Source organism: Mauremys reevesii, linkage group 4 (assembly GCF_016161935.1).
Source record: "Mauremys reevesii isolate NIE-2019 linkage group 4, ASM1616193v1, whole genome shotgun sequence".
NCBI lineage: Eukaryota > Metazoa > Chordata > Testudines > Geoemydidae > Mauremys > Mauremys reevesii.
In genome coordinates this window covers 87,234,306-87,247,171 of record NC_052626.1, presented here as the reverse complement: position 1 = coordinate 87,247,171, position 12,866 = coordinate 87,234,306, and the positions used below count along the sequence as shown (strand labels likewise).

Here is a 12,866-nt window from a genome sequence, read left to right as displayed (position 1 = left end):
TAGAGAGAAATAAGAGCATGAGAAACATTAACTGGCGAAACTTTTAAAAACACTTCTCTCTAAGATGATCATTTCAACTAAGGTGATAGATTCAGTGATTTTTTTCATGTCTCCTTTAAAAAAAATAGTTTGATGTTGAATATTGACAAATACACATATATTCCACTATGAAAATAGCTTATTCTTGCTTCTGTCTCTCTCAACAGCTTGCAGCAATCTGAACCCCCCAAATGCAAAGTCATTGGGACAAATGCTGATCTCAGTTACACTGATGTAAATTTGGGATAATTCCATAACTCAGTGGAGTTACATCAGATTTATACCAGTGATCAAGATTCAAATCATTTGTATTTTTTTCTGTTTCCCATCCCCTTCACTCTCCACTCCCTGCTTTTTCCTGATCAATGTTTCATCCAGAGCTTCCTTTATTCAGGTTCTTCTGATGTGAATAATTTAAGATGGGTCTTAAAGGTACATAATATTAGTAATTCTTAGCATTCAATCATGGCAATAATCGCTCTCATACCAGTGACAAGTTTAAAGCCTAAAACACAGATGAAATCCTGGCTCCATTGATTTCAGGTGGGAGTAATCCTGTGTAGGTGGAGGGCAACCCTTGGCCCCTGTGCTTGATTCATTCTGGGAGCTTAAATCTAACTAAAATACATATTCCCCAAATCTGCAAAAACAATGAAAATGTTCTGCACCAGGATTTAAAAAAAGTTTTTCAACTGAAAACAAATGCAGTGAGCTGGGGCCAACAACTTTAGCTTCAGTCCAGGGCAATACTAAGGGTTAATTCATCACTCCATACACAGTACCTGAATATTCACTGCCAGCTTTAGTAAGTGATGTACATCTAATGTTAGCTTAATAATAAACATGTGAGATTCACACCAGCTAGATTTTTCCTCACTTCCAGCTCTTGTTATGACCACCCACTAATGAGGGGAGAACAATTAATAGCTAGGATAGCTAGTGAAAAAAAGAGAAGTAATGGGAAAAATCCCCTCACTGGAGTAGTTTCCAAGTTCCTAATAAAAAGAGCCTAAAAAGATACAAAATCTAGTGTGGTGTAGTGAGCATAGGCCTTCTAAGCCCTAAAGGTTAGTGTCACTCACGAGACTTGAATATACGTGGGAGCATAAAAGACCTGTGAGATGTATTTAGTAAGAGTGAAAAAGCAATATGAATTTTAGAACTATCCTTTCTCAGCTGCCAAAATAAAAATATATAATTGTGCTTGTTTGGAATTTCCAATTTTTTGAAGGCTTTATACAAATCCAATGACACCTGTTTCTTTCAAATGAGCCCTTTACTTTTGCATATACCTTCACATATAAAAGATGTGAATTTGTATAGATAATACCATAGGGGCAGTTTTTGTTCCCCTCCCATTTCTTTCAAATTCAAATGGGAAAATATTCAAATTAGAAAAATATTAGGCCTGGTAGACATAAGGCAGCTTGTCTACCCTACATGCAAGTCTGTAATGCAGACATGCACTTACAGTCAAAGGTTTCAATTCTGACAAGTATATTCATCTCCAAATTGTGCGACTGGCTTTTACCACTCATTTATTTTTAAAATCTTCTTTTAATTGGGGATGCTGACATTTCTATATAAAAAGAGAAAACAAAGACAGTAGAACACACACATGATGGGCATCCAGTGAACTTACAGAAAGGTCTAAACAAAATCTGTTGGAAAATACATGAATGATATTCAAACTAGGGGTTTGTTGTTTTTTTTATATTGGTTGCAGCAATAGTGGCCATCAATAATTATAACATGATAATAGTATGTGGGAGGATGGGGAAAGGGACTTCAGAATAGAAAAAATGGCATTTTCTTATTCAGCAAGTCTTATACCTGTGTGTTTTCATAGCTATACCTAGTTACATTTGTGACCCTTTGGGGCCATTGGCACATCACGAAAGCTAGTCTAACCTCGACCCTATCATCTCCTATACCACCTTCATGTCTTCTATTTGTCTAACACAAATAGAACTATCTCCCAGCTTTCAACATGCCTGGAAAACATCAGCACCTGCATAAAAAGCAGCTGGCTGCAGCTAACCTCTAGAAAGAGGGAGGTGGTACAGGCACAGCAAAGAACTCACCACTAAAACATCAGTTCTCAGATTGTCTAGATGTTCCATAGCCTACTGGTCCTTTTGAACTACCCACTGCAACCAAATATACTCAAATAGTTATGTCTGCAAACACACCTATTTCCACTTCCAACTCATTATACCAACATGACCTATCTTATCAGACCTCGACTTTGCCAGGGTAATCCACACATCTTTGATTCCCAAAGTATATTAATGTGATATATTATTAACTAGGAATGAAAGTGCCAACTTTACAAAAAGTTACAACTGGATTCATATGTGGCAGCCCGCTTACTCAGCAATGCTGGCTGTTGCAAGCATATCACGCCAGTTCTCATGGCCCCATACAGGCTCCCTATTGAACTTAGGGTCAAAATAAAAGATTTTGGTCCCTGCCAGAGAATTGGCTCAAGCTACCTGATGGACCATTTAACTCTATGAGACAGGAATAGATTTCAGAATGGAGAGAGATGAAAATCTGACCATTTATTCCTACCCTTTGTTTCCTATCTTTTAACCAGTTACCAATCACTGAGAGGACCTTCCCTCTTATCCCATGGCAGCTTATTTTGCTTAAGAGCCTTTGGTGAGGAACCTTGTCAAAGGCTTTCTGAAAATCTAAGTACACTATATCCACTGGATCCCCCTAGTCCACATGCTTTTTGACCCCCTCAAAGAATTCTAGTAGATTGGTGAGGCATGGTTTCCCTTTACAAAAATCATGGTGACTCTTCCCCCAACAAATTGTGGTAATCTACGTGTCAGACAATTTTGTTCTTTACTATAGTTTCAACCAGTTTTCTTGGTACTGAAGAAAACTTACCAGCCTATAATTGCTGGGATCACCTCTAGAGCCCTTTTTAAAAATTGGCATCCCATTAGCTATCCTCCAGTCATTTGGTACAAAAGCTGATTTAAATGATAGGTTACAGATTTCAGTTAGTAGTTCTGCAATTTCAAATTTGAGTTCCTTAGAACTCTTGGGTGAATGCCATCTGGTCCTGGTGACTTGTTACAGTTTAGTTTACCAATTTGTTCCAAAACCTCCTCTAATGACAATGCAATCTGGGATAATTCCTCAGGTTTGTCACCTAAAAAGAATGGCTCAGGTTTGGGAATCTCCCTCACATCCTCAGCCGTGAAGACCGATGCAAATAATTCATTTAATTTCTCTGCAATGGCCTTATTGTCCTTGAGTGCTTCTTTACAGTGCTCTTCAATCATCCACTAGCCCCACTGGTTGTTTGCTTCTTTACAAAATTTGCTATTAGTTTTTGAGTGTTTGGCTAGCTGTTCTTCAAATTCTTTTTTGGCACAAAGACCTCAGATGTCAACTGTTCATTTGGGAGGAGCTGGAGTGAGAATTGGGACCCTCTAAAGGTGGGAGAGAGGAAAGGCATATGATTTAAAGGAAAAAATATTAAATTAAATGCCTGGATTCACAAACTTTTCTGAGCAAAATACTGCATGTTTGTGTGTACTGAACAGCAAATAGCTATTTTCCAAGTAAATAAAGCAGCAATTGCAGAGCAGTCTATATTTATTATGCATTTACTTGGAATGATGTGTGAAAAAATACACTAATTCCAGACTAACTGCAGAGAGTCCACAGAAATCACTATGTTGGTATGGATTTTCATTGCATTAAATATCACAAACTGGACAGACTGCAAAGTCAGAGATCCTTAACTCAATGGCAATAAGGAAAGCAGGAATATTGGAGTTTGTTTTGTTTTTACAACTTCACGCTATCTAGGCACCATGGTTATAATGTCATTTCTAATGCTGCACCATTTCTATTAAGCCAAATATCCTTAACCAAGAATAAAACAAAAGACATGAGACCAGATTTTTCTGAGAGTGTCCAGGGCCATATTTTCAAAAGACCTCAGCACTTAAAATCAGGTACCTAAATAAGGAGTCTGATTTTCAGAAGTGCTCTACTCTCCTTTGTGATACTCATGGCCAGATTTTCAAAGGTGCTCATCAGTCAACACGATGGGGAAATCCGGCCATTTATTTTTATACCAAAATAGGAGCTGAACACTTGGAAAAATCTGACACAGATTGGAGGTGCAGAGCACTTTGAATATTCTGGACTAAAGGGTGGGTACAGCCCCTTCCATGTGTATGGAAGTTTCAATACAAGAGAACAAGGGAAGATGTCAGGAACTCATGCATTTTTAGGGGCTCTGTGTGGGTAGATCTGAGCCAGGCCTGATGGATCTCCTGTCCATTGTCTCAATAGAAAGTACAATGGCCTTTGTAGCTATTTCAGTACTGATGATGAGTATTAAAATGTGAAGCTGATCCATTTCAGCAATGAATACCACTCCGGGACTAGGATTTGTCCCCTCTTGAAGAAATGTTACCTTTTAAGACCTAGAAAGTGAAATGTGAGCAAAAAATATTATAGCCCCTCCCCACACACACTTGGAAAGTTTTCTCTGTTTACACATTGAGTATGTATTAATTTGCTGTACCAGGAGGAACAGACTACTCTCCCTCAACAACCAGTCTAAAGCTACCTCAAGCACATCATTTTTTTACCACCTTGTTGATTCAACTTCTCACACTTTTTTCTTCTCTCATCTACATTTCAGTAAAGTCTCACATTTCTCCTGCCCAATGCAACAGGCTAATCTGTAACAAACAACGAACAGAAAAGTCAGTCCAAAATTATGAAGCAGGGATGGGGAAAAAAAATCAAGAAGATATACATGTTGTACACAATTTATTACCCTGGCTCCTACCATCATAGGTTAGGAGATTCTAATGGTTCACCTAGCAATTCTAAGTTAGGGAACCACAGGAACTGCCTCTACTGCTGTCACTCCTGTGGCCCATGTCAATGAAGTCACCTAAGCACCTGAAATGCAGCACCAAATACTGCTAATCCAAATGCCATATAGTACTCTAAAAGAAATCCTGTTGCTTACCAGCAGCAATAATGATGAAATAATTCTTTTCCCTTCTCCCACCACTGAAGCAATTATCAAGAACCGCGAGAGTTATTGAAAGTATGATAGGTTATAATAGATACAGCAGCAGTAATTACAGTGATCACCCACTACACCCTAAACCCACGTATGCCTTATTCAGAATAGAAGGCACTCTAATACCAGGATGGGTGGCTGGATAGATGGGGGATAGATAGTGGAGGAGGTAACATCAATGAGATCACTCTTTTCTGAGTGAGGGTGTGTTGGGCTGGAGGAGTTCAAAAATATGGCAAAAAAATAGGAGTAAAGTTATGCTGCTTCTCAATGTACAGTCAAAAGGAAAGAAGGATCGTTTGTGGTTAGTGCACTGGACTGAGATTCAAGTGATATGGGTTTAACTGACAACTCTGCAAAAGACTGACACACCTTGGACAAGTCACTTAACTTCTGTGTGTCTCAGTTCCCCATCTGTAAAATGGGGATAACACTTCCCTTCGGCAGAGGGGTATTGTGAGTATAAATGAATGAATGCTTGAGAGATACTCGGATGATAAAATGATGGAGGCACGTAAATAGATATAAATATAATTCAGAGCTCTCTCTCAGAAATTACAGGGTTAACATACACCGTCTGGAAACACTACAGCCTCACCTTTCTCAAGGAGCAGGACCACCTCAGGGATGCAGCATTTAATTGATCTCCTCCCAGTAGCTTTGTATGCCTTTTGTAAATATTAGTTAGTAGGTATTAGGGCATTTCACACTCATCCAGTTCTGAGATGGTAAGAATATGAAATGAATTATAAGCAGTCAGTGCCCCCTGAATTCCTGAAGGAATTCAGAAAGAACAACATAAAGGTGGCCTCTATTACTCACAAATCCTATGGACATATCAGCTGCTTTTTCCTGGTAACATGGTAGTTCCTGTCTGAGACTACCTGTCTCCAGAACTTTCCTACACACCCAAGCCTGCCATCATGGGGAAAAGGAGGGGCACTCATGTACTCCAAGATTGTGGCCTCTCAAAGAGCAGCCTTTGGGTATTCAGCACTAGCTGATACCAAGCATGTCTGAGGCTTGTTTTTCAACCTAGAAGAGCAGGAAGGGGCCCTTTCTAGTCACTTTCATCTTCCAATAACAGCATAATGAATGTTTACAACACAGGGAAGATTTTAATTTAGGAGAAACGTTTTAAACATTTTGCATTTATCATCAATCTAATAAACTCTAGGGCATCTACGTTTAACGTTCTACCAGATTTAACAGTGGGAATACTTCAAATGTATCTGCTGAAGGAAAAAGAATACTACAAGTACCACCTACATATTACCTAACAATAGACACCAAAGCAAACCGGTGCTGTGAATACTGATGAGCAATGGAGAGAGCAAATTCAACCTTTAAGAGTATGTCAACACTGCTATTAAAAAAAACAAAAAACATGACTGGTCCATGCCAACTGACTTGGGCTCCTGGGACACAGGCTAAGGGGTGTTTAACTGCAGTGTAGATGTTCAGTCTTGGGCCAGAACCCAGGCACTAGGACCTGGGAGGTTGGAGGGTCAGAGTTCAGGCTCCAGCCTGAGCCTGAATGTCTACACTGCAATTAAACAGCCCTTTAGCTCGAGCCCTGTGAGCCTTAGTCAGATAGCATGGACCAGCCGTGGGTGTCTAATTGCAGTGTAGACACATCCTAAGGTAGTAAGGTGGCACTTGCAGTGAAAAGGCCTACCAGCCATTGGATAAAGGTTCTTGTGCATTGCAAGGTAAAGGGAATTCAACAGACCTCCACTTCCTCCTCTGCCACTTCTAGAAGCAGAGGCATAACAGATCAAAATATGTACCTTCACTAGCAGCATGCCAGCACTTCTCTACCAGAGATTATCAACCAACTTTCATCCCCTCACAAGTCACTGAGGTAGTGTTTGTTCTTCTGAAGTGAATTCCTGACTGCTTTGCAATAGCAATTTAAGATTGCTGTGGAATTGTGCTATTAAAAATACTATCATCCATTCCCCTGCTATTAAACTAATATGACTTTACTTAACTGCTGTTATTTGTATGCCCATTTAATGATTTTCTTTATTAGCATGACATGGTGCGGAGTGTAACATCCTATTTCAATCAAATTACTGTGTGTTTTGATCACTCTCAGACTGTTTATACAGAAAAGAGTTTGCCACCACAGGATAGGGACAGCTGAGTTTCATAACAGGAACCAAGTAGAGACATAATACCATGAACATTGTTCTAGGTGACTTTAGAGAAAAATATAAGCTTTCATTATGATGGGTGAACCTCAAATATCTAGGGCCAGTGCCTGAAGTTCTGACTTAGACAAAATGCTCATTGAAATCAAAGAGTTAAATATCTGGCCTTTAGAGGATAGATTTAAATAAGCATGCAGAAGAGTGAGCACTTACCTGAACTTATTCAAAACCTCATTTGTCTATATAAGATGGGCTAGAAATCTTGTGAAATCTCCAGTACTTACTACACAAATCTGCAGCTAACTGATAGAGGTGCACGCTTACACCCAGATAGATCACTGGGGCTTCACAAGAGACCTCAGGAGTGCCTACATGTTGTCAATTTGAGAATCGGGGCCTTAGATTGCAAGCTTTTTGGAGCAGAGACTGTCTTCATATGTATTTGCATAGCATCTAGCACAATGGGGCCCCAGTCCTGACTGAGGCCTCTGGATGCTACTGCAATATAACATTTTATAAATAATATTTGTTCATCATTCCTGATGCATAGGAAATACAAGAACATATGTTGGTCCTTCCAAAAGCAGGAAGTGCAAAAGCATGTAAAAACTGACAACAAAAGAGTTATCCAAACTTTTCCAAACTTTAGAAAAAGTCCCCTTGGGTACACTTAGGGTTGATATTTTTAGAGTTGCTGGTCCCTCCTCTAATAAGCCTCATCCTGGAGTTGTTATTCATGCAGTAGCTAGTGAAGTCAATGGTGCTTATTACAGTAGTAAATACATCTTAAATCAAACCTCAGATGTTTGAAATTGTTCATAGCACCAAATAATCATTATTTAGAGAAATCACTGGGATTTGAGAAACAGCAAAAATGAAGCAAATATTTTTTTAGATCCTTTTTGTTTAACAGCTTTAGGTTTTCTTTGCAGTGACACATCATGGGCCAGATCCTTAGCTGGTGCATATCAGCACAGATCCAGCTGAGGATCTACACATTTCAGTTAATAAAACTGCGCAGTAATCATCACACCTGAAACTTTGTTCTGTAAATCCCAGAAGTAAAATCAACATGCAGAGGCCTCAAAAAACTATAACAATGAAGTCATACAAGGAAGATGACATCACCAAATGCCAAAGAGAAATAAATAGCAATTACTTGATGAGAAATGTGGGCAGTTGCCCACTGACTTCAGGAACCGCAAACAGGTTACACAGAGATTGCCCTGCATACACGACAATTTGAGAGCACTTCTAAAGAAATCTCATGGTAGAAAACTTATTGCTACTCATGATCTTTTCTTTGCCTGAGCTAAGCAGTTTCACACAGCCGGATAATAGGTTCCCCTTTTTGCTAAAGCAACTGTTCCTACAAAGCTGCTCTGTTTGGGTTCCAGCCTACACATTAACCCATATGTTTGCAAGAACTACTGAAATGCAACATACAGAACAGCCTTCTGATGAAACAGATTAAAGCACAATCTCCTCCCAGTTAATGACATACTGATAACACTGTATTGTTTTTTTAACTTCCATCATGATCGCAAGAAAATCACTCCATTGTTTAGATAGTCAGTACAACTGAGGAATAAAAAAATTGCTCGAATATAGCGTTCCATTGTTACAGGACATTTCCTTTTGTATACCTCCAAATCCCCATTTTTAGAGTCCCACTTACTTTTCTGTTGAATGGAACATCCAGCATGGTTTCAGAGGAATAGCATAAGTAACAGCTGTATTTTACAATCTATGATTCAAAACCCTTATATTAAAAATTGAAATGGAATTTAGATTGAAAACTCTCTGCCTGAATATTGATTCTTATTGACAACTGTAATCATTGCATTTGTGTGCTATTTATTTTCAACATTAGGTCACATAGGACTGTAACTGATCATGTGCCACTCAAATCTATCTCTACTTTTTTTATTTTTTTCCTGGAGTTACACTGATCACATATGGCATTCAGATGTCGACTTCAACTTTCTATTCATACCTTGGCAAATTGCAGTGGGGAGTAAAATCCAATTTTAAATCATGAGCTATTTACTGAAGTTCACACATATATGCGCAAGCACTGCTTTTCTTGTTAAGATGACAGATTTCCTTTTTAATGCTTTTGGGCCAGATCCTCGGTTGCAGCTTCAGATCTGTCCCTTTATCTTTGCCAAAGTATAGTAGTTTTTTATGAAATATGGAAATGTGTGATAATTCCCATTCTTTCCCTCATTTTAACTAACATGGCAGCCAATGAATCCCTCATAAATGGGCTTCTGAGTGAAATGCTTTAAGATGAAAAATTACATCTGGAAAAGTTGGCTCTCAGTTCCCCCCTTTTAAATTCAACTCCAGTGTAATTTAGCAAAAAATGTACAATTTTAAAATAAAGTAAAATTATTCATCTGAATTTCACAAGACTGATACTGAATGTTTCTTCAATCTACTTATTAAATCAAAAGCGATCCATGGATAATTACTGAATCACAACACAAAGACTCAAAAGGGAATTGCAAGATATTTCAAAGAATACTGGAGTGATTCACAGTGATTGGGACTGATGAATATTAAAACCTAAATCAGAAATATTAAAAAAGACATGAAGATGAGCAAGACATTCCACCCCTGAGGCATATTTCACCTACATTCAAACCTTTGGTAAGCCTGCAACTTCACTCTCTGCATTCTGACCCATTTCTTCTCTCACACACCTGCATCTGTTCAAACATGAGTTAAATATGAACTCCCACCATCTCTTAGATTAGGGGGCAGTTAGAGCTTAAAATGGGACGTTATCACCCATAGGAGTGTTATCTTCAGATTTTATTGCAAGATGCTAGGAATAAGTGGATGGACGTATTTCCCTGATACACACCGACATACACACCGTGATTACATGCCCCAGGGACATAGAAGTTTACTGAGTACTTATTAACAAACAGAGAAATGTCAGTTATTTGTTGATAAGCATCAGGAAGCTAGAAAGCTTCTGTCAACAGCAGTGTCATTTGAAAATGACATACCTGGTCTGTACACAGTATTAACTTTCCATCAGTGAACAATGTGACAGTAGGATAGTGTGTTGTAGCTTTACCTTTTCTTTGCTGCACACGCTATGCCTCCGGCATTGTGAACATACTCTCTCCTAGGAAAATTTATATCTCTGAATGCTGCATAGTCAGCCCCGATTTTAACCTGTAATAGACAATGTTCCTATTTTCCCCATGGCTTATTGTACTCACACAGTAGAGAGTAATGTTTCTAGATTTCAATAACTTTTTAACATGTTTTCAGGCATCCTGCTGTCACTGCAGCATCTTTCCTGTGTTTAAGATGAAAAACAATAAACCTTAAAATAGGCAATGTTCAGATGTAAAACCCTCACTGCAGTAAGACTGTTCCAATGTTTATTTTATTTTTGCACTCTAATGGGGAAAACATTCATTATGATCTCAATTTCTGTTCTCTGGCTCCCTGATTTGCACTGATACACAGTCCCCTCGTTATAATTGCACTGTATATCAAGCTTATTGTTGTGAAACATTGTTTCACCACAAAAGCTTTAGGTTATTGTAGAGCCATCAGCTTTCCTATGGAAAAGGTAAGGGCATAAATAAACTGGAGTAACCAAGTAAAGACTCAATCTCTCAAAGTATCTGGGGTGGAGGTGAGGGGAAATGGAATAATTTGAAGAAGAAACACTCTGAACTTATAACCATGGAAGAAGCTGGAATATCTATGATTTAAAAGAGAAGAATGAATCTTAAAGATGAACAGCAGACAAAACAAGAGAACTCCAAATAAAATAGCTTTCTGTACTCACCTAGTGCTGAAAACTAGAACAGGGAAAAAAGGCAGCAAGTAACAAGCTGAGATGAATTTCATATTGTAGATTGTCTTGTTTGTTTTGGTTTTTTTCCTGTTTCTTTCTCTGTATCCTCTTCTTTCTCTCTCACTGCTTCTGATTTCCACAGCTGCTCTTCTCAGAGCAGCATGCTCCAGTGTGCAAAGGTCTGTAGATCTGGAAAAGGAGACAGACCAACAGACTGACTAATGAAGGGAGCTTAGAGTGGGGTTTGAGCTTCAGGAATGATGTCACAGGCAATGGAGCTGCTGCTGCAAGCCTACTGCCTGATAGGCTGTGATTATTCAACACAGTGACTCTATTGATGTCCTGAAGGATTTGTTAGTACTAGCAGTTTAAGTAGCAACTAGGGAAGGAAAACACAGTGGTTGGCACTTAACTCTAAGGTTATAAGAGTGCATCTCTGACTTGTAGATTTTGCCTGGAAGAGAGAAGAAAAACAAATACATAACAAATCTACTCTAGTTATAAGTTGTATTGCCTACCAGAAAGGGATCTGTACAAAGTTCATTGTAGAAAAGTAGGTACTACTTATTTAAAGCAACAGACAATCAACCTGATGCATCCTGCCTAGAAAAGCTGTCCTCTGCAAAGTAGGAATTAAACCTTATTGTTCTAATTTGATATTCATATAATCACAGCTTGATGCTAGTAGTAAAATGAGAAGAGAGGATATAGGTTTATATATTTTGAAACGCTTATGTCATCTTTACAAAACCTTAATTGTCAAGAGAAACTCTTAGAGGCTTCAGATTTAGGTTTTTTTTCCTTTCTGTGTTTATGAGCTTTCTAATCTTGATTTAAACAAGTCAGTGGTTGATAGAGGTGCTTTCAGAGTTTAATCTGCTCTTTCCTCTCTCAGGGGTTAAAGTCATCAGGTGGTAAGAATGAAGCCCCCTCACTTTCTCTTCTCAAATAGTGTGTGTCAAACAAAAAGTCCTAAATATCCTTACCCTGCAAGGGATACAGACTACAGTGCACAGCACATAATAAATGTTCAGCATCTAAAGTATGGCAGACGTGTAGAATTTAAACAAAGTAGTTATGTAATGAGAACAGCTTTTTGGTCATAAGGAAAGGGAGCTCGAGTTGTTTCCATACTTAATTGCTCATGTAAAAAAGGGGTCTGAATTTTTAAAAGTTCAATAATGTATTATAGAGGGAAGCTTTCAGATTTTAACCCACATTTCTATTGCTCCTTGTTGAGTAGAATGGGAGTTATTTGAACACCATTACAATAATTACAGATCCACTAACTGCAATGAGTGGGAGCTCGGACACAATACCAGCCTCCAGGGAATTAGTCAGACTTTCCCAACACACACACACAAATGAAACCAATACAATCCAACTTACTTGTTAAGTGTGTGTCATTTGAGAAATAAAACGACAGCACACACTGCTAAAAAAGGGAAATTTGACCTCTCCCCCTGTCAGTGTTTCTTCGTAGTAGCTTCCTGGTTCAATATGGTCGGTCCTTAGTTCAGCACGATTCTCCACAGCTCAGGAACTATATTAATTTGAGGCAATATTTTTGTTGTTTTCCACATTACACACCACTTCCAAAGAGGGTCATGTTACCATGGTTACTCATGATTGGATAGTAAAAAGATCATAAAAAGCGCAGCCTGCCTGTCAGTTTCTCACCCAGAAAATGCCAAACTTTCCAGGCTACCACCTCACCTACAGCCATATGCCAATAGTTTAATCCTTCCTTCATCCCCTTACATGCATA

General features: G+C 38.6%; 1 protein-coding gene across 3 annotated transcripts in view; it reads right to left on the bottom strand.

The window, feature by feature from the left end:
- The window catches only part of LUZP2 (leucine zipper protein 2), a 341,523-nt gene extending 328,909 nt beyond the window's left edge, over nucleotides 1–12,614 (bottom strand). For 2 of the 3 annotated variants that reach the window (XM_039533560.1, XM_039533562.1), the window contains exon 1: nucleotides 11,090–11,402. In XM_039533560.1, coding sequence (XP_039389494.1) covers nucleotides 11,090–11,151 — 62 coding nt within the window. In that variant the 5' untranslated portion in view covers nucleotides 11,152–11,402. Of the gene's footprint in view, nucleotides 1–11,089; nucleotides 11,403–12,487 lie in introns of those variants that run through there. The other variant, XM_039533561.1, reaches the window with a different exon arrangement.
- Nucleotides 12,615–12,866: the final 252 nt, after the last annotated feature.